The sequence below is a fragment of the Pogona vitticeps genome, chromosome 1 (genome assembly GCF_051106095.1).
Source record: "Pogona vitticeps strain Pit_001003342236 chromosome 1, PviZW2.1, whole genome shotgun sequence".
NCBI classification, from domain to species: Eukaryota; Metazoa; Chordata; class Lepidosauria; order Squamata; family Agamidae; genus Pogona; species Pogona vitticeps.
In genome coordinates, this window is record NC_135783.1 from 341,319,485 (window position 1) to 341,341,848 (window position 22,364).

The window sequence follows — 22,364 nt, forward strand, 5'->3', positions numbered from 1 at the left end:
AAAAGATATGACACTGGAAGATGGGACCCTCGGGTCGGAAGGCATCAACATTCTACTGAGGAAGAGCAGAGGACAAGTACAGGTAGCTCCAGAGCTAATTAAGTGGTTGGGCCAAAGCCGAAAGGACGCTCAGCTGTGGATGTGCCTGGAAGTGAAAGGAAAGTCCGATGCTGCAAAGAAAAATACAGTGTCATCGAAGCGACCAACATGAATTTAACCCAACTCTGGGAGGCAGTGGAAGACAGGAGGGCCTGACATGCTCTGGTCTATGGGGTCACGAAGAGTCGGACACGACTAAACAACAACAACAGTATTTTAAAGCAGAGCTGGGTAAAATGGAGTCTGCAAGTGCATGCAGCCTCCCACTGCACTTACAAAACTGAATGTTTTGCTCAATGAAAAAGAGTAAATGAATTCTGCGTAGGGTATAACACCACCACCTCCAGCCCTGCCCACCAGTAATGAGAGATTCTAGCTCTTATGTGGTTGAGTTCCCAAACTTCACCTGCATTACACAGTCTTTATGATCTTGAACAGCAATACTGGAATTGAACCAGGAAAAGACAAATTCACATTTCCTAAGAAATATGACTGGCTGGATAGCTCACTGGTTTGGGTATCTGGCTGCAGAGCCAGAAGTAGGGAGCTCAATTCCCCACTGTGCCTTGAGCCAGCCTGTGTGGCCCTGGGCAAGCTGCACAGCCCCAGGATGCCCCCAGAAGAAGGTAAGGATAAACCACTTCTGATTATTCTCTATTTGGAAAACCCTTTTAAAAAAAAGAGTTAACTTGACAGTACATGACTATGATTAAGAAACATGGAGAGTATTTCATGGTTGAAATCTGCAAAATGCAGCACAGAGATTCATACAGAGAGATACTTTAAGTAGTCACCTTTTCAATCTGACCTACATTTCAGGTGCTATATAAGGGAAGTGTCCTCTGCGTTGTATTCCTAGGAAGAGGTGGGATACATGAACGGAAATAACATTAAGTGCAATTAACACCATGATCCTATAATGGAGCCAATAAAGTAGCTGGGGCCAAAGGTTAAGAGGGTTGTAATCTTAGTCTACTACCACTCCTTAAGAGCCAGAGGCTTATTTACAGAACAATCCTATTGAGAGGTGAGAATTCCATGGCAAAACACCCATATCTGTGCCAGATTGCTGTGAGAAGTGTGCAGGACAAGCGGAATTTTAACTTCGAACTGCTTTTTCAAAAAAGCAAACGCGGCACTACATTTGTCAGGCCAAACAATGGTTTATTTCATTTTCTCTGTGACATTTCAGCCATCAAAAAAATAAACTCTAACACATATGGATGGAAGACTTTCTACAAGTGTTACTAAGTGGGAATTTCTCTGTTGACGCCAAGATTTTCGACTGGAGCGTCTCTCTCGTCTTGTTTATTATTCACCCAATAAGTTAGGAAGAAGCATGGGAAGTGGGGGGTGCCGGGATCTTAAAGTGCTTTTATCATTTCTGAGCTGGAATGAGGTCATCAATGCACTGGCCCTTTTCAAGGCGTTTCTCCATTTCAATCAGCAGCTTCACCCCGTCAACCACCATCTGTACCAACTCCACCTCAGAGAAACCAAGACGGTCAGCGTTGGAGACGTCAAACACTCCTCCCACAGCAGCTGTGTCCACACCACCTAAAACACACAGACACATACGTAAGGAAGACAAGTCAAAATGAGAGGGAGAGGTTTCCACATACAGTTTGTGATAAGCAAGGACAGCTAATAGATCACTGAATTAGAACTAGAGATCAGGGTTCAAATCCCAATGCAGTCCAGATAGTCACTGGGCAGACATTGTGGTATCTTACCATCAGTGGAACACCACTAGGGCAAATCAACCTCTCCCTCTTGCCTGTGTACACCACCCCTGCCTCATTTATTTATTTCATTATGACATCCATAAGCCTTTCTTCGAAGGAGCTCTACATTACATATATCTATCATGCCAGACATGCTGAGGAGATCTGGCAACTGAAATACAGCCTAACCACAACATGGTTTTGAAGTGAGCTCATCTATATCTACACAGAGGGACATGGTGGCACGAGGGATGTGGTGGCGCTGCGGGCTGAACCGCAGAAGCCTGTGCTGCAGGGTCAGAAGACCAAGCAGTCGTAAGATCGAATCCACGCAACGGAGTGAGCGCCCGTCGCTTGTCCCAGCTCCTGCCAACCTAGCAGTTCGAAAGCATGCAAATGCAAGTAGATCAATAGGGACCACCTCGGTGGGAAGGTAACAGCGTTCCGTGTCTAAGTCGCACTGGCCATGTGACCATGGAAGATTGTCTTCAGACAAAACGCTGGCTCTATGGCTTGGAAACGGGGATGAGCACCGCCCCCTAGAGGTGAACACGACTGGACAAAAATTGTCAAGGGGAACCTTTACCTTTACCATCTACACCTTACTATTAATTTATTATTAGTGATGTTCATATCCTACCTTCCTCTGAAATGTTCAAGGAAGCCATACGTGGCTTCTCCTTCCCAAAACAACCTTGTGAGGTAAGCGAGACTGCTAGAGAGTTCAAGAGTAGCCTATTGGTTTCTTAGCATTGTGGGGATTTGAACCCAGATCGCTAAAGTCCCAGTCCAACATTTCCATTTATGACAACAGACCGACTCTTACACACCAGTGAAACAACCGTTCTATGTCCCCATTTAACCACAGAACTCTCAGATGACCTTGGGCCAATCACATATCTTAGCCTATCCCACTTTAATAATAATTATGTGTGCCATCATGTCAAGCCGCAGTTATGGCAACCCTTGTCAGGGTTTCACACCTTTTGACCACACAAAGCCAATAATACTAATTCTTTGCAAAGTAGTAAACTGCAGGCCAGGTGGTCGGTCAAACATAAAGCAGAGACACAAAAGAATTGTCGACTTTTGCAGTAACTGCCTGATCAAAGGTCCTCTGAAACTCCTGCCAGAGGCTTGTCCCCTTCCAAATCTGCTCTGCCAAGGAAAAGCCAAAATAGTGGCTAGAAAGCCACTAGGGTGGAATGGTTAGAGTACTCGACGACGGGAAGATTCAGGATAGAGTCTCCACTGAGCCTGAGACTCATTGGGTGACCTTGGCTGAGTTAATCTTCCTAATCCTAGCCCAGCTCACAGGTTTGATTTGAGGATAAAGAGGGGAGGAGACCCATCTATAGCTCTTTAAGCTCACGGGAAGAAAGGCAAGGTATAGAGGTAGCCAACCTACAAACAAGGAGTTCTAAATTCTGGATGCAAATCGTATGGTTCAGCTATTCAAAAGTGCCAGCAAATCCCTACCTTTCAGTACCTCCTGCACAAAACCAAATAAATCCTAAGCTTCGTCCCATGACAATTCACAACCCTCACCTTGGCAACTCCCCTCTCAAATCAAGGATGTATTTGCAGTCAGCTGCCCAACACTGCATATTGACTACCCTAAAATAAAAGCATATATATTTACTGCAGTTCCTTCTCTGTGCTGAGCAGGCTGGCTCATCTTGGCCCGACTGACCCAGGAAATGGTCCAATGCCATTGCCTGAGTAAGAACTTTATTTCTTGACCATCTTCAGAGCTAGCAGAGTAACTGTGCAACCTAGGCACATAGCATGAAGCAGCAAGGAGGAGAGTGTGGTTTTTTTCTTAATTAAGGATGATGCCCAAGCAAGGCTGACCCTATCACTAGGGTGTGGCTGTCACTTCAGGCAGCAGTTGCTAGGGAGCAGGAAAAGGGTGCTGCAGGACCTAGGTGCATGTTAAAAAGCCCACTCCGTACCGTCTAAGTTCAACTGCTGCCTTCAGGTGTGCTGTTGAGGGATGTCCCATATGAGCAGGACTGAAGGAAAAAAGTAGCTTTCATAAACTGGGGAAATGGGGCGTGGTACCATCTTGTTCTTTGGCTCAGGGAACAAAACATCTTGGGTCAGTCTTAGACTCACAGCCTAGTGCCCTCTGTACAGTGGTGCCTCGCTTAATGGGCGCTCCGTTTAGCGATGAAATCGCTTAGCGACAACTTTTTGGGAGCGTTTTTGCACTTCGTTTAGCGATGGTCCCTATGGGCGATCTTCGCTTAGCGATGGTTGGGACCATGCTTTGCATAGCAATTAAATTTTCGGTCCCGTTTCACTTAATGATGGTTTAAACAGCCTCATGTTTGCTGTTTTTTAAATGTTTTTCTGTTATTTATAAAGTTAAAGTTTACTGTTTAAAATGTTTGAAATCATAAAGTGCATTTAATAAACCCTTTGTTAACCAAATTTGACTTTGTTCTGACTCTTTTTTAATTTGTTGTTGCATTTTTCCCCCCATTGAGATGCACTGAATAGGTTTCAATGCATTTCAATTGGGGAACCGCGTTTCGCTTAGCGATGTTTCCTATGGTGATTTTCGCTTAAGGATGGCAATTCGTTCCTATTGGAACGGATTATCCAGTTTTCAATGCATTTCAATGGGAAACCATGTTTCGCTTAGCAATGAAATCACTTAGCAGCAATTTTTTCGGAACAAATTAACATCGCTAAGCGAGGCACCACTGTACTTGCTAAATATCTTGGTTTATGCCCATTCAGACTGAGAATAATGCTTGAATGCTTCCGTTAAAAAAACCACCCACAAAATTTGCATATGAAAAGTTAAGATTATGCAGTGAAGGGTTTCAGATTTGACATCTTCCCAAAACTTTTATTTGGCATCAGAAAAACTACTTTTTTATTTTTATTCACTGATTGAACCACTTTTCAAAATGTATCCAGGCCTTTTGACTTCCTTAGTTTTTAAACAGAGGTATTTTTAAAGGCCTGACACCGTGTTTATGTTCATTGTTCATTCTGAAGTGCTTTCCTTGCAATGTCTGTGGTTTTATTGTACCTTGACTGAAAAGAACAGGTCATCTATTTAAAAGGGAAAAGCAAAGATGGCAGGCTTCCACTTCTCACCTGTGCCACGTTTCTGGAGCCTCAGTCTCTTGAGGATCTCACCAAATTTCTCATGCTTGCCAAGATTGGGCAGTTTAATGTGGACACCTGCACGGAGACCCGTGCCGAGATTGGATGGGCAGGTCAAGATGTAGCCAAGGTGGGAGTTCCACATGAATTCATAATTTTTGGATTTGAAGAGGTTTTCAATCTAGGCAGAAAGAAATGTCATTAGGAGGAGTTCTCAGGAGACAACAGTCATACATTTACTTTGTACCTGCATAATGAAAGCATGTGAGGTCCATCTTTGCCCAGATAATGTGCAGTAAAGACCTGATGTTCACATTACAAAATCAGAATGTATCTGTAAGATGCTTGCAGAGAACAGTCTGAATGCAGTGGTTAAATGACAGTACTGCAGTCAAGACTCTGCTCATGTCATCAGTTCTATCTTGGCAAGCTCAGGTAGCTGGCTCAGGGATGACTCAGCTTTCCATCCTTTCAAGGCTGGTAATCTGAGTATCCAGCTCGCTGGGGTGTGCAGTGTATACCATCCACAACCAAATTGTAAATTGCCCAGAGAGAACTTTAAGCACTACGGGGTGGTTTATAAGCAACACACATTACATCACTTTGTTTTCCCAATTTGAGAATTCCCTAATGCTTTTGATTGTGAATATGCATTTTGATGGGAGATAATAGAATTTCGAGGCAGATATACTGTTCTCACCATTTAAGAGACAAGGTATAAATAGGCTGGAATCTCCATCAAAGGAATGCAGCAACTGAGGAATCATAAGGGAGCACAATTTGGATTTTTGACTTCTCTCTCACACACACACACACACACTCACACACACAAAACAGTAATTAGAAAATCATGCCACATACAACTTTCTACAGCAGCTGACTGCCCCACTGTAGCATAAATTGCTAAAAAAAGAGAGAAGGTGTCAGAAACTGAACACCAGTGGCTATGTTTTATTGCTTGTCTAAACCAGAGCAGGCCCACTGATACACTGAGATTAAGTGTGGATTGTGCCATTGAATGGATAATTCAATTGAGTGTATTCTCATCTGGAACTAGAAACGGGTCCACTGTCCAAGGCGTGCAGGACATTTGATTTCCTAGCCTAACTAGCACTCCCACAAGATAATGTTTTGGAGATTCATAAGGTCACAATGAGTCAGAGGAAACTCGACAGTGCCTAAAAACAACAGGATTACCACTGCGCCTCAAGCTAAGGCATCCATATATGTGCCACTTCTGAAGCAGCGTACACCTGCCCAATCCTTGGGGCTAGATTAAAACACAAGAACCTGCCTCATGTTGTGTAGGAACCAGTGCCTTGTCTAGCCCCATACGGCCAACTCCTGACTGGCACCAAGTCTACCAGGTAGCCTGGCTTTGCTCCGCTTTGCTAGACAACTGGGATCAGGCAGCTACAGAAACTTGCTACTGAGGGGCTCAACGCACCTCATTAAAAATAAGTCTGTTACATAAGATTTGAAATTAAGTAACCTCTTATAATGTTTTGATTTGGTATTTAGAAGAATAATTCTAATTGGATGCCATCAGGTCAACTCTGACTTATAGCAACCTTTCCAAGATTCTCTAGAACTGAGAAGTGGTTCATCTTTCTCCTCCTCCTTCTAGGGGGTACTCTAGGACCATTTTGCCTCCACAAGGCTGCACGTTCTGGCTCTTCTTCTACAAGGCACAGTGGGGAATCGAACCCCTGGCCCCTATTCTCCCCAGGCAGGTGCTCAAGATCGCTACACTGCAGGTCCCTCAAAATCTAAATCCAGAACATAGCTTGCATGTAAATCCAGCTCTGCAGCTAACGGTCACGTTGTGTTGTTTTAGCATCCTTAGATAGGGTGGAGGACAGTTGTGTAAGCATGCAAAGTTGTCAACATTCTCCTCCTTAGCTGTCATTTGTGGGAAATGCTGCCCTCATGGGTTCCCCCAGGGCTAGGGCTAAAGCTTTCAATTCTCTCTTCCTTCAAAGAAAAGGGATGGTTCTCATATAATGGGAAGTAGATTCTGGCGTCAGGGGAGGTCTGCATTCATTCCTTCAAGCACACTGCGCTACATCCGCTGCCTGGACTGGGAACACACAGCCAAACAGAGGCACGTCGCTGCATTTATTTTAGAGCCAACACTTCAGTCAGCACTTTGGATTTGAGCATTGCAGAGAAGGCTGGACCAGTTCCCTCTACCCCTGTCATTCAGGAAGCTCTCCGTTCTCCTCTCCTGCCAATCCTATTTACCTGCGTTAACCCATTACAGAAGCGGGTGAAAACTTCCTTCATATTGCCACCTTTCTGCATGGAAATAACTCTAAGGTGGTCTTCCTCGTTAATCCAGACGAGGAAAGTTTTGTTGTCATTATGCCTGAGGAGACAAAATCCAGGAAGGTGGTTGAGTAACCCATGTTTCCTTAACCCAAGCCATGAACCTAATCAAGCCCGCCACGTCAACCACACATGTATACCAATGATTGAGAAACCAAAAACAGTCACATAGCACATTTAAGACGGTTTCTAACTTTTCATAAGCTTTCAAGTGCCCACGCACGCGTCTTCAGATGAATGGAGGTTTCAGCATTTGAAATAGTCATGGCCCACTTTACAATTGCCCCACATTACGACGCTTTTGCGATCGCAAAACGATGGTCTGAATAGGTTTTTTTCATTTTGCAACGATCGGTTCCCTGCTTTGGGAACCGATTCTTCGCAAAACGACGATTTTCCAACAGCGGATCGGCAGTTTCAAAATGGCCGCCGGGTAAATAAAATGGCTCCTCGTTTTCTGGGATGGATTTCTCGCAAGACAGACACCGAAAATGGCCACCCTATGGAGGATCTTCGCTGGACGGTGAGTTTCCAGCCCATTGAAACGCACTGAAGGGGTTTCAATGTGTTTCAATGGGCTTTTTATTTTCGCATTACGTTTTCATTGTACAGCGATTTTGCTGGAACGAATTAACGTCGTAATGCGAGGCACCACTGTACCTTTCCAGAGCTTGGGAAAGCTTGGAATACATCTCCCAGAATCCCCCAGTCAGTATAACCACTCACCATGCTGCTGAGGGATTCTGGGTAAATGAAGGGCAAGATGACCACTTTCCCAAAATGTACCTTTTACAGACATTGTTACTCTATTTTGGTCCCATAAATCAACCCCACATCGTTGACTTCTGTTATCTCAAATTCAGTATTTATGTGTCCTACACATTCCCCCCACTTAATGAACAACTTTCTACAGGCAGTTTCTATCCATTTCCTGAGATACTGTGAGGAATGTCTGTGTTCCTTCATCCAGAAGGTTTTGTCAGTAAGCGAGTCACTTGACCTAGATCTAAAGCAAATTTCCTGCCCTTGACGGCTTTCCGGCTTTAACACGCAACTTCTTTTATTGTGTTAGAAGTGTTCCATGGAAACTCCTGTAATTGAGAGCAGTAAACAGATAAATAGAGTATGAATTAGGTGCCTGCTGCCTGCTGTGGGTGGGTGGGTTTACAAATTCACATCCTGTTTACTATTGCAAGTACACTGGAGTATTACTTTGCTTATTCTGTTACTTTTTATTTTCTGTCCGTTTTCCAACTGTAGAACCAAGGCTGGTTTTTGCACGGCTGCCTCCCTTCCATGCACTGAGCAGGCCTAGCCCTTCTTAGCTTCAGCAAAGTGGCCCCATCCTGTTTCTCCAGACTGTCTCTTGGCATCCATGTCCATCTGAGTCCTACTCTCCTCAGATCCATGTTTTGCAGCCCTGCACAGGAATAGGCCAGTCCTAACAGAAGTAGTACCAGCCATGTCTGAGGTAACCAGAGAACGTTTCTTGCCCATTCCAATTCCTGTTCTCGATTGCTTCCACTCCAAATTGTGCAAGTCGTCCTGGGTGTTTTTCTTTGCCAGCCTGAGGGACCGCCAATATTTCTTCATAAAGGAACCATTCTGTCCCACCCCAATTTGGAGTCACTCATCCACTGCAAGGGACCGGGCCGCCGCGGATCAGCAGATATCAGAGCTGAGAATGTTATTCTCAAAATGGAAGCTCTTTTCTTGCTCACTGCAGGTCCAAAAGACCAACTCACTCAGCTTTCCTCAGTGGGACGACGGTGAAAGTCATGTCTCTTTCTCTTTGCTGCCTCGAGGAACATTTCCTATCACATTGTTCTACTCTAGTTCAGAACGACCCAACCAGCAGCAGACACATATCTGCACTGGTCTCAGGGAGGTCCTACACTACTGTAGTGTAGGACCTCCCTTTTCAAAACCATTCCCTCTCCCCCCACTCCACATGGTTATTCTGCAATCCTACCAAAGGACCATTTCTGCCCTTCATTAATCCAGAAAAATTAACTTGCTGCTTGCTGCATTTTACTTCTAAAGGGTGCCTGGTATGGATAGGGAATATGCTGCCTTTCAAATATTGACTATAGTTCCCATAATCCCTTAACCAAGGGACTTGCAGTCCAAGGCTCTGGGGAGTTGAAATCCAGAACATCTGAAGGTCACACCAAGTGGCAAGATTGGCAAGAACAGCTTATTATGAAACTGCAGGTCATTAAATGGATTCAATTAGCCTTGGAAGAAGAAAGAGTTTTATTCCCTTGGCAATTACATACATTCCTGAGCTGATTTTAATTCATAATGGCTAAAATCCTCTTGCTTTGCATAGCAAGCCATGCTCAAGTAGGCCCACTGAATCAGTGGGGATTTGCTGAACCAGCCCCTCTGTCAGTTCCATTGATTCAATGGGCCTACTCTAATTGCAATTTAGTTAAGAGGCATCTCATTTGAATCAATGAAACTGATGGAGAAGTTGACTCACCCAATCTCCACTGATTCAGTGGGGCTACTCTAGACAATTTACTATGCTAAGCAAAAGGATATTGGCCTATGATATGACAAACGAATGATCTGCTGTAAAATTTTAATGTGGATTCGATTTTATCCAGTTCTCAGTTTAATTATTTTTCCTTTGCTTATCTTCTGACATTTTGAGAAAAGCCCGCTTGGCTGTATCACAGCAAGATGGAAGTGAAACAGCTTGCCAATCCTGCTATGGAACACATGGAGGCAGTGATATCAACCACTACAGAAGATTTCAAAATCATCATCCAAGCATTTGGAGGAAATAAGCAATTTGGATTTGGATTGCACAGCTGAATTAGGTTTGGTCAGATCTCCATGTCCCCTTCAAATCCTTTGTGAATCTGCAGTCGCTCTTGCTTAATGTGTAGAACTCGATAGATGTAACCTAAACTGAGTGATGGCAGATTCGGGAAGGATTGAAATTAGGATGTGTAGATCTGGTCTACATCACAGAAGTGGGATTCCTAAACACATGATTTGGCTTTCCATTGCAAAACATGTTCCTTGGTTATAATTTAGAGTCTCATGTTGCCTTTGTGGATTAAACTGCCGAAAAAGAACATCAAGAGGATGAACCCCAGGATTGATTTGACAACTGTTACTCAAGTATAACTTGTGCAATTAATAAGTTAGCAAAACAATGGATGTACAGCTGCCAAAGCCTTCTCTTCCCCCAAGGTTAAGTCAAGCGCCATTGGTCAACCATTACATCATTCAAATACCATTAGTGAGTCCTTACCACCAATCCTAGGCCAGGTTAGTATTATTGTGTGTTACTATTGTGATGGGCATGAACTGCTCGTTTGACAGTTCTTGCTGGCCCGTTTATCACTCAAACAGGTGTTTGGGGTTTCAAAGCCCTGCTGCTTCTTGCAAACACCCACTCAGAGGCAGTGCCTAGAGGAGGCAGGGCAGGGAAGCCAGGGCACCACCTCTTAGTGGGTGCCTGCCAGAGGAGGCAGGGCATTACAAAGCCCTGCCTGCCAGAGGAGGCAGGGCTTTGAAATGCCAAACACCTGTTCAAGCAATAAACAAAGCAACACAAACCATTGAACGAGTGGTTCATGTCCATCTCTACTTTGGAACCCATGCAGAGAGACAGAAGAGCTACAACAAAAGTATTTTATCCAGTGGAACAGTTTTCCCCCAATACCAAAGAACCTCGTGTATCATGTTATGCTGCTTCAGTAACAGATCTAGTATGGGCCAGTAGGGCATTCTTACTTCAAAATATTTAAGCATATCAAGGTCCTAAGTAACAGACACTAGAAAAGTTACTTTTTCTAAACTACCACTTCCAGATTCCTTCAGCCAACAGTCTCCATCTAAAAAGGAACTTGTCCAATATGAATTAATTTTTCCACACTCTTCAAGATTCATAAGGTTGCTCTTCCATCTGCAACAGAAGTATTCCTTAGCAATATTCTTGACAATAACCCCTGTACCAAGATGGTACCAAGACATCCTTACGCACCAGCAAGAAACCTTTCTACTCATGCAGTGCTTCCTCCGCCCTAATACCAGAGTATTAAATGGTAACCTTTAAAATGGATGCTACCCCACAACTGATGCACAGAGACACTTCCACATCCAGCTGGAGCTGATTTTTAACCATAACTTTTTTTTTAAAAAAATGGATGGACTACTGCTTATATTAGTTGTTATGCCAAACTGAATACACTGCCTTTCCAGAGACAGGGAATGTTCCTTGTCTGGACTACAACTCCCAGAATGCCTCACGCCACAGGGCCACACTGCTTAGGGGATTCAGAGAAAAGAAAGCAACCCTTTCCCACATCCTGCCCATTTCTCCTTGAGGGAGACATATTCAAATGTGTCATTTCTATAGGCCGTTACTCACCAAATACCCCGGCCATCAGGCCAGTCCCGTGCCATGCCAGAGGCCAAGAGCAAAGGAGAGACCGGCTTGTCAAACAGGAAGTGGTCATCAATCAGCTGCTGTTGCTCAGCCTCTGTCATGTTTTTCAGAGCATAGTACTTCCCATTCAGATCCCCTTCCAGGCTAGCCAAAGCTGTAAAGAAAACACATTAGGTCCCTTGCAGGATTTGTTGATCATTGTACCAAGATAACAACATTCAACTTTGCTAACCAACCAATACGAGATTCATACATAACATAACCTAAAGAAGCTATAGTTTAGAGCTTCAGATTATGTATTAAAATACGGGGGGGTGGGGGTGTATATTCACCCCCATACGTTAGAATATAAATTTTGGTAATGCTATAAAGTCACTTCAACTAGATAATGTTGGAGTTTTATTTGCAACCTTCCATGCTGTCTATAGTTTATGTGACCAGGAATTTTCTGGCCTGGGATGATTGTTTATCCAGGCACTAACCGATCTTTCCTTCCAGCCTTTGAAGGAATCACTGCTGAGTGAGTGGTTCTTTTCCATCTCCTTTTTTTTTTGGTTGGAAGCGGTGTTTGTTTGCTGTTGATCTGTTCATTTGGTTGCTAATATGTGTGCAGTAATGAAAGCAGCATACACAAGTCTGTAACTTAAAATATAAGTAAAGAAATGTTTTTTGTTCTTTCTCCTACAAATGTCTCAGGGTGAGTTACTGAGACTTCCAAGTGCCAGTTAAAGAGAAAGGGGTGGAACTCTGGGGACTTTGAAGCTATTCTCCTCCACGAGTCTCTGCACATCTACTGTGAAGCAAACCAAATTTTACCAGAAATTCAAAACTCTGCAACAGGTATAGCTGTGGGCCTCAGCTTGCTTTAATTTGTTCCTGTAGACAACATAGGGTGTTGTTAATACTCCTTTTTCCCCCACTGTCCACAGCATAGCCAACTAGGAGTTAAGAGGGGGGGGGGAAGCAAGCTTATCCTTTTTTTGTGGCTGCATAAATCATCCCCAATGGTTGGAACCTAATAAAATAGTGCTTGTTTGCTGCTGTCACTTTCACAATCAAAGGTGGTGGAGGAGAGATCCTTGGGATTCAGCCAAGACTTACATGCAAACATGTAACAGAACTATTATTGCTCAGCATGATGATGATTCCACCATCTGGAAAGGGCATACCTTTAAGAAGAAAAGACTGTTGATTCCAACAGGAGATTGCCTCAATCTGCACCTTCCTGCAAATTAACTAATTTTTGTTTTGCATCTGGTCAATTGGAAGACACCCTTGTTTTGTTTGTGTCTATTAGGTTTCAGGTGCTGAGTTCCAGAAGTAGCAGTTGCTTTAACTGAAGGTGTAATCTGACCCTCGGATGTAAAAATGCATTTTTCCAAAAGTGCCTTGGATCTTGCAGACATCAAATCCTTGCCTTGTAACTGATAATAGGTACAGTAACTTAATATAACTCTTGAGACAAGCTGGTCAGTCCCAAATATCTTATCTAAATCTCATGTTATTAGCTTCGGAGGTGGGGGAGAAACTTGCACTGAATAAATTGCAAATATCCTTCCATTTGGGTCAATTTACTCACAATAAGAACATGACATTTCCGTTCTTCAGCATCAGTTTTACAAGATCAGTGTCTCAAATCTCAAGAGACTATTCAAGCTAGATAGGAACTACTCTGAAAGTCTCTTTCACTGTGGATTCTACAATGAAACTGGATTGTTGGGAGTGTCTTGGCACGTGGGTTAAGTGGAACTAATGTCCAGGGACAAGACCCACATTTGATCTATTCCACACTCTTCTTCAACCATTAAATGACCTGGTTATTATCAAGGCTACAACCAGATTCTCTCATTTGGGCCATAGACCTTTACGCGGACAGTATTGCTGAAACTTACCTTCCACAGAAAGCTTTTCAATGGCGCGTCTCTCTCCTCTGCTGCAATGAGGGGGAAGGCAGAAGCCACGGATGCTCCTACCAGTTCGGACTCGTGAACTTAGGACGTAATTGGGATCCAGATCGTCACCACCCTACAAGACAGAAGAAACACCTTAAATAGAGTGGTCCTCACCCGACTAGATAGGCGGTATCATCATCATCATCATCATCATCATCATCATCATCATCATCTCGGTCCATCTGCAGATGATTCAAGTTTTGCTCCAAGTTATCTGCTCATGTAAAGTTCAGCATTTAAGGAGGACAACCAAACATTATTTGCATTAGCATCCTATTAAGCTTTTCACCTAAAGCTTTAATGATTTCCCTAACAGCTCTTTATGCTGGATATTCTTGTATACTTTCCTTTAAAAGCTTTTAAACAAGGCTAACTCCTAGCTTTAAATCCTGGTTCGGATGCTGCACAAAAAGATAGCATTTTAGAGCAATTTTTGGTCTACGTTTGGCCTTGCAAGTAAATGAAACATGAAATGTACACGTCAAGAGGAAGCCATGCATTTTATTGCTTATCACCATTCTAGAGATCTGATGTTGCACAAGGCAAAACCAAACGGATGCTCTTGGAAATGTCTTATTTGTGAAATCTAAGTCCTGACTTTTCCTCAAGTAAGCTCAAGGTGGCATACGTGAAGCTACTCTTCCCTACTTTATCCTTGAGGCAACACTCTGAGATCAGGGTGTGTGTTTCAGGCCTGAGGCTGGAATCTTTCTGGTGACAAATGCAAAACTCTTAACCACTACACTGGCTTCTGTTCACTGGATGGTTTTCGTGCATGCTCACAGGGCCAATTGATTTGGGATGCATTCGTCAGCTAAAATGTATGCAGCTTTTGCCTCAACTGGTTCATACTAATTAATCTTAGTAATAGCAAAGAAGTGACATTACTTTACTTCCTCCTACACTCAGCCTGAATCACTAACCCAAGCCAGCTATTCTACAGCTGCCATATTGATATGGTGACACACACACCCCATACTCTATTATGGTGAATAAAATTATCTTCCCAGCTGTAGGATAAAAGGCTGGATGAAATACCCCTCTTGCTACAGTAATTCAATTCTATGAGAATGCTCGAGAGCGCTGCTTGTTATGTTCTGCAGGACTGTGTGTTACTAGTAGCTTCACAATGCAGGTGGCGCAGAAAAGAGTTAATACTGCAGTAACAGCAGCGCTAAGCAGCAAAAGAGTGCAATTCTGCAGAAATCTTTTTCCCTGGAACTATAAGCCTAACAGGAACACCTCTAGGCAGAACTGCTCAAAACAGCTGTCCCTCCGAACAGTCGCACCTACACGCAATTTAGTCCAGAACGATGTGAATTTTCTAGACTACAACCTCCAGAATCCCCAAGCCAAAACTGTGGAATTCTGGGACTTGTAGGTTTTTTTTAAGTAACTCCTCAAAGCTCTGGTCTGGATATTAAAAGTAACCCTTCCCAGGAGGATGCATCCAAAGTTTTCCATATTTACATCACGCAAGCATCCACTACTGTGATTTTTTAAAAAAATGGCAGGGGGTCTTCGCTTATCAGTCCCAAAAGGCTTGGACTTAAGAGTTCATTCAAGACCCACCAGTGGCGAAAACAGGGAGAAAGCTGAGGATGCAGTAACAGAAAATTTGTTAGCCACTGGAAAGATGCACAAAGTCATCTTCCCCAGCTCCTCTAACAAAACTAAGCATCCTGGCCTATGCCGAGTCCGTTGATCAGCCAAGGAATACATCCCACTCCCACCTGATGTGTTCTAGACCAGTGGTCCTCAACCTTGGGCCTCCAGATGTTCTTGGACTTCAACTCCCAGAGATCCTGGCCAGCAGAAATGGTGGTGAAGGCTTCTGGGAGTTGTACTCCAAGAACATCTGGAGGCCCAAGGTTGGGGACCACTGTTCTAGACAAGACCATTTGGGATGTGTATGTTATATATGCTGTGTCAACAGAAAATCTCAATGCAAAAGCCATTCCCCAAACAGTGTAGAGCCAAGAGAAAAAGTTCAAACATGCTCCCTTCCGGCACCTATGCTTTTGTTTTAAGTACCTGTAAATTATCAGGATTCAAATCCGTCTTGTGCTGGTCCGAAGGCTTGTAACCTCCATGTCGGTCCTCAATAACGGGATCAAAGAGTTCCTTAAACACCTCATAGCATTCCTCATCACCAGCTACACATCCTACTGTCATAATGTAAGGATGGCCTACAGGGATTGACAAGGCAGAAGAGCCACGTTTCAGATGGTACTCAAGAACCGGGTTACTACCTCCCCATTCAAACAACCAAGATGACAAAACTGTGAATTTTGCATTTCGTTCGCTTTGCAAGCTCTAAACTAACCATATTTTGCAATGACGCAAGAGCCCAATTCATTAAGATTTCACAGTTTGCATACAAGTTTGTATAACCATCTGCAGAACAACCTTATTAAAAGGCTCATTAAATACATATAATTAAGTGGGGTTGTTTTTTTAAAGGTGGGGGCTTAGTTTAGCAGAAAGATCTGAATGTCTATAAAAGTGTTCTGCTTATATACCACCCCACAGTGCTTAAAGCACTTTCTGGGTGGTTTGCAATTTAATTATGCAGGCTACACTTTGCCCCCTACACCCGTGAGCTGGGTACTCATTTAACCAACCTCAGAAGGATGGAAGGCTGAGTCATCCTCAAGCCGGCTATCTGAGTCCATCAGCATCAAACTCAGGTCATGAGAGGAGTCTTGACTGCAGTTTAATCTCTGTGCCACAAGGCTCCTTTTTATAATGTACTGAGTACTTCAAACCAAGTACTTCACTGCCCTAAGCCGATCAATTTTCCCCCTAAATTAATAGCATGTCGAATCTATGATTTGTAGCATAGCAGAGAACAAAGTGAAGGCCGACAGCTCACTGAGCAAGGTTTAATAGTTGCAGACTATAACTCAGCAACATCCATTTGCCTAGATAAAATCTTTAGCTAGACGAGTAGACGTTGTCTAGAGGGGCAGGGTAAAAATTGAATAAATAAATAAACTAAATTAAACTTCCTTCCCCAAATACTGGCCATTCTTGAGCGTCAGCAGCAACATTTGTGTACCTAGGCAATCCTAACACAGCAATAAGTATGCATTAAACAAGCAGAGAGAGGGAAAAAATGACATTTTCTTCTGTAATTCATTCCACAATATACATTTTTAGTATAATTTAATCCCTGGACAGCTAGGAACTAATGCAGAACATTGAATGTGTCACTCACACAGCTGCAGTTTTATTTAGGAACCCGAATAAAAGCATTTGAAACTTCAGCAGAAATAGCAATTAAGGGTAGAACCTTGTGTATTCATTTTGTTTTGTTTGTAAACTAACCTAGCTTTCCAGAAAACCAAATTCCGTGTCATGTCCTCTACAGACGATGATATATACACCGTTCTGCTCATTTATATTGCTCTGGTAATATCATCTGGCTTCCCATTGGGATTCCCTAGGCATTTGTTTCCATTAGAACTCTGGAAGGCATGCCTAGAACTGTTGGCACAGCCATAACAAGAAGCCAAGTGGCTGAGAAAATGTTGTCAATATGCAACACAAGGCCATTGCCTCACAGGTCAGAGAATCTTAACTGTTAGAGCAGTACAACAATGGACCCAATGACTTCAGGAGGTGGTGAGCACTCCAATGCTGGAGGCAGTCAAGGGAAAACTGGACAGCCATCTGTCAGATCTGCTTCGATTTGGATTCCTGCCTTGAGCAGGGGGCTGGACTCAATGACCTTATAGGCCCCTTCCAACTCGATTATTCTAATCTTCCTTACCACTGCCACTAATTCTAGTGTGGGATAAGGATTTCCTAGCCATAGATCCTTGCAGGGAAAAATAGAGTCGGATCAGAAATGACTCCAAATGCCATCAGCCCCATGCCAACATGGCAAGGGATGATGGGAACTGCACTTCAACAACATCTGAAGGGCCCTCCATGGATGTTAATAAGGGAAGCCTGATGTTGCCAGTCCAAGATAACGTCTCCTGGGAATGGTAGTCCAGACCAGATGCTTCAAAGAAATATAGGAGCTTGGAAAAGTTACTGTTTGAGGCTGGAGGTTGCCAGAATCCCCCCCAGCTGCACAGCCACCAGACATTGCTGGCTAGGTAATTCTGGGAAATGCAGTCAAAAGTGACAACTCTCTTCAGCTTGGAGAACAAACAAAAAAATCCCTCTCCTTCTCTTCATTCCCAGTCACTAATATTTAAACAGGCCACTATATAGTATATCTGTGGTAGTCTTATTTTCCATCCTCTTCGCTCATTCCCTTTTAAGACCATGACTTAAAGTCAGAAAGTGGTGGCAACGATGGGCAAGCTGGCATTCTTTGAGAACCTCCATCACACATGAACACAGCCATTTCATTTGATCTAGACTTCTTCCTCCCGCCATTTTGCATTTCCATAGACGTAACTGACTCACATACACACACACACACACAAACATAAATAAGCCAAAGTCGGCTTAAGCAAAAAAGAAAAAAAAGACCATCGTTATGTTAGCTGGTTGACAAAGAAGCATTGCAAGGCTTATGGAGCTGTTTGCTGTTTTTTACCAGGATTATCAACCCCAGTCTGAATGATATCATCCACGGTGACGCCACTCGAGGTGACTCTGTCTCTCAGTTTCTCATACAATTCCAGGGTTAGAACCTTGGCCATGTGGTTGTTGTGGGCACTCAAGTCCGGGTATTCCTCATCAGGAGGCAGTTTCTGGTTATTAAAGGGGGCCATTTTGATACCGCTAGAGAGTGACAGAAAAAAACACAAATACTGCAGTGTTAAAAAGACAGGACAGCAAAAGGTCGCCGAGATCTGCTCCCCCTTTATTTACCAAAGAAGTGCCACAGCGGATAACCAAGGTCTAATGGGGGAGGGAATATTTTAGAAACCGTTCAATCTGAAGGAGCCTTGAATTTACTGTTTAAGAGGTTTTGCCACCAAAAAAGGAGGGAGCGAGCCATATTCGTTTCACTGAGTATCAAATGGAATATTTAGCAGAGCCGTTACATAAGGGTGTCGTATTGCCCAGATCAAGCAGGTGCATGCATTAATGAGTTTGCATTTCTCCACGGATCAGGCCATCCCCTGTAACTAATTCAAGGGCTTTGTACCGATACTCAGGAGTATTAAGTAGCTAAGTCTCTGGGACAGTGTTTGGATGCCATTTTCAAAGCAGCACTTCCTCGGTAACGGAGGAGGGAGAGCAGATCCGGCTCAAAGGCGGCCCCCGCATCCTTTACCTGGGTTGTCCACCCCAGTCTGAATCACATCGTCCACGGTAACTCCGTTAGAAGTCTTTTTATCCCGCAAGGCAGCATACAGCTCCAAAGTCAAGATTTTAGCCATATGATTGTTGTGGACACTCAGGTCAGGATATTCATCTTCCACACAAAAATTCTTCTTCAGGAGGTTGTGGCTGTTTGAGAATGGCATGGCGGGCACCTGATAGCAAGGAGCGGCTAAGGGGGAAGAAGAAGAAGAAGAAGAGAGGGCAAAGCCGTCACCTCGCCGCCGACGCCTCCAGGGTGCCAAGGGCACCGTCGGCGGAAGGAAGGACGCCAGGCCTCGGAGCAAAGTCACCTTGCCATCTGCGCTACCTGCCAGTTCCAATCGTCTACCCGCCTGGCACCTGGGTGGGTGGAGGATTGCCAGGTGCTGGGCAAACACTGTTCTACTGCTCCTCCTCCCGGCACAGGTGAGCGCCAGGACCCAAGGTGGTAGGAAACCCCAGCGCTCAAGGTCAGGTCCTTGGATCAGGGGCAGGAACAGCCTGGAATAGGGAGAAACAGCAGGTTCCCTCTTCCGCCACCGGCTCGTAGGCAGCTCTCCTCCAGCCGGAGCGCCTCCCTTCCTTCCTTTCTGTCTTTCCCTCTCCTTCTCTCGGTCCCTTGGGGTCACCTTCAAGGGGGAGGGAGGAGCAGACGCTTTCCAGCCGGAAAGAGAGGAGCTCTCCCAAATTGGGAAGTCCTCCCTTGCACAATCCAGCTTTTTCCCCAACTCCCGAGGGAAGGGGGGGGGAGAGATGCCTCGGGAAGCGAGAGGAACCGCCCCGGAGGTCGAGCCTCCCACCCAGGGCGAGGAAGGGCCGCCTCGCCGCCGGTGCGCTTCCCTTGTGCAAGAGAAGCAAAGCCGGTTGGCGAGGCGGCGTCGGTGGCGGCGTCTTTGGCACGCCAACCGCCCGGCGGCGGGAGCCAGCCAAGCAGGCAGGTTAGGAGGGAAAGAGGGCGAGGATCGCCTTGGTCCACTGGCCGGAGGCGCCTGCCGAGGAGCAGGTGGACTGCCCGCCGCCGCCCGGGAACCGCGGCCAAGGCGAGGCAGCGCCTTCCCGCTCGCCCCGGCAGGGCGCTGGCTCTGCGCGCCGGGAGCGCAAGGCTTGGCGCGGTCCTCTGCCGGCTGCTGGCCGGGGATCGCGCGCCCCAGCCCGCGCCCTCCTCCCAGTTCAAGCTCCGCTCCGGCCCGGGGGAAACCCCGAGGGACCCCCGACAACCCTAACCTTTTGGGATCGGGGCCGGCGGGCGAGCTAAGCTGCTGGCCGGGCTCCACGCTCGGGGAGAAGGAGGGCGATCGCGGGAGCCACCCATTCCTACCGCTTCCGCCGCCGCCGCGTCTCCCTACTTTTCCTCGGAAGAGCAAGTAGCCGGGTCGCCGCGGCAGCCCTGATCCGGCTACTTACCAACCCCTTCCTTTTTTCCCCTCCCTTCCCAACCAAGCTTATTAGCCCAGGGGGAAAGGAACGAGCTGGAAACGGGCAGCCCTTTCGTTACATAACGAAACGCCTGCTCCGGGACGCCGCGTTCTGCAGCTCCCCTGCTAAATACCACTTCAATACCAGTTCCTCAGGAATTTTTAGGCTCCTAACTGTGCCGGCAACGACGCACGGCCAAAAAAGAAAGAAAAGCAAAAAAAGCGCCTTTGGTTTCGTTTTGAAAGGAGAAAATAAGCTCCCAAGGACCTTCCCCATTCCTTGGTCATTCTCGCTGCATCCAGAAAGCGGAGCGCCGCTCCTTGCTGCCTCCATCCCGCCCCGCCACTCGTTCGTGCCCCGCCGAGAGATGCTTCGTGAAGGACAAGCATCGCTTCCGTGGCCAGCCCCGAAAAGGTCCTCGTTCCTCCCCCCACTACAATGTCTTGAGCTCCCCTACCGCAAGGTGGGGGGGGGGAAGGAAGAAGAGAGGGAAGCACCGACCTGATCGCCCACCCAAACCCGCCAAGGGCCCTATTGCGCAGTTGCTCCGGCTTGCCTCGGGTACTTACCGAGCCAAGGGGGGAAAAATAAAAACCACCAAAAGGCTTGCACCCGGCTTGTTCCACCCGCCCTGCTCTGCCAGAAAGACCTGCCGGGAATGGATCCTCACCCCCACCTTCCCATCAGTTTTATAGGCACCCAACGCGAGCCGCCGATTGGCCGGTATTTATATTCCATTCATTCCATTGGAGACTTGCTCCGAAGGAAGGGCGGCGGGGAGGGGGGGGGTTGAGTCCTCTCCCCTTGTCTCTTCTGGCCCGGGCTGCTCCCGGTCCGGCGGGGGGGGGGGGGAGAAAGGGGGTGATGGCGCCCCAGACGTTCAACCCCTTGACAGACAATTAAAAGACCTTCTAAGAAAAGCAAGTTCCTTAGGGAAATTGGTCCCGCGTAGCCGGACCGGGCAGTAGGCGCGCGCCCGCCCGCGCGCATCCTTTGCTCGGGAGAGTTGGCCTGGAAAGCTTGCGAACTGGCAGCAAATGCAATACTGTACTTGGGTGTTTATGCGGGGTGGGGGGGTGTGATTTACTTTTGAGTAAGCCGTCCTCAGTGGAGGGTCCACCGACGGTGGAAGCCAGCGTATTCGGAATATTGCATTTTTGGGTTGGCCGGTAGATGTCTATTGGGAACGAGATTTCCTCGGTGCTGCAGGGAGAATGCCCTAGTGGTTATTAGCAAAACGGGGCTGAAGGACAAAATAAGAGCTTTAAGAGATTGGAGCTTGCGGGATGATAAGCGTCATGTGAGTGATTAGCTGCCTGTCGGTATAAGCTGCGCGGAAATCGTCAACAGCCGACAGCCAGGCAGGCCTGTGTGATGTGTCTAAGAGCAAAAGGCTGCCAGCAAGCTTTGGCATGTTTACTCAGGAGCAAGAGCGGCTGAGGCTAAATTCCTTCCCAACTGGATGTCTGCAGGACTGCAGATCACGTTCTGCAAGCAACTGTTGTTTGCAACCTCTCTCTTCCCCGGCATCCTCTCTAGAGATGGGTACGAACCGCTGGTTCGGCTGTTTTTGCCGGTTCCTTTTAGTGGCTGAACAGGTGTTCGGCGCGTCCCAGCCCCACCTCCTCTGGTGGCACCCACTCAGCGGCAGTGCCCACTGGGGGGTGCTGCCCTTGAATTCGGTGCCCACCGGGGATGCAGGGCTGGGAAGCGCCAGACTCCTGATTGGATGATAAATGAACGAGGCCAAATCGCTGAACTGGCCAGTGTGCTAATCTCTAGTTAGCAACACAGACACAGGCCACTATCCCAGCTAGCCATACTGATTAGGATGCTGGGAGTTGTTATCCAGTGAGAGAAGAATGCAAGTCTGGTGTTCATTCATTCATTCATTCATTCATTCATTCATTCATTTTAAAGGTAGTCATACAGACTTGATGCTTTTAAAAAGTGACAGGGGTGTATTTCCCTGCAGTTCTCTTCCAGCTGATAAGATTTATTCCTCTGTCTTTGATCAGAAAGTAAAATCCTAGCAGAATC

At 45.9% G+C, this 22,364-nt stretch overlaps 1 protein-coding gene across 3 annotated transcripts; it reads right to left on the reverse strand.

Annotated features, from left to right (window-relative positions):
• Positions 1–1,242: 1,242 nt before the first annotated feature.
• On the reverse strand, positions 1,243–21,155 carry CKB (creatine kinase B). Of its 3 annotated transcripts, none has more exons than XM_020808950.3 (8): positions 20,894–21,155; positions 18,880–19,098; positions 15,669–15,823; positions 13,575–13,707; positions 11,665–11,836; positions 7,191–7,314; positions 4,938–5,127; positions 1,243–1,656 (listed from the first exon to the last, which is right to left on the reverse strand). In XM_020808950.3, the coding sequence occupies exons 2-8, from the start codon at positions 19,070–19,072 to the stop codon at positions 1,478–1,480; spliced, it is 1,146 nt and encodes a 381-aa protein (XP_020664609.1). In that variant the 5' UTR covers positions 19,073–19,098; positions 20,894–21,155; the 3' UTR covers positions 1,243–1,477. The 3 variants fall into 3 exon arrangements, with proteins under 3 accessions (XP_020664609.1, XP_020664610.1, XP_078239940.1); XM_020808951.3 differs by lacking the exon at positions 18,880–19,098 and adding an exon at positions 18,193–18,380 and having other exon boundaries at positions 20,894–21,110; XM_078383814.1 differs by having other exon boundaries at positions 18,193–19,098; positions 20,894–21,027.
• Positions 21,156–22,364: the final 1,209 nt, after the last annotated feature.

Coding starts and splice junctions, on each gene's coding strand:
- CKB (XM_020808950.3), bottom strand. CDS start 19,072: ATGCCATTCTCAAACAGCCACAACCTCCTGAAGAAGAATTTTTGTGTG. Junction 15,824..18,879: donor GACTGGGGTGGACAACCCAG/GTAAAGGATGCG, acceptor CAATCCCTGTAG/GCCATCCTTACATTATGACA. Junction 13,708..15,668: donor TGAATCCTGATAATTTACAG/GTACTTAAAACA, acceptor TCTGTCTTGTAG/GGTGGTGACGATCTGGATCC.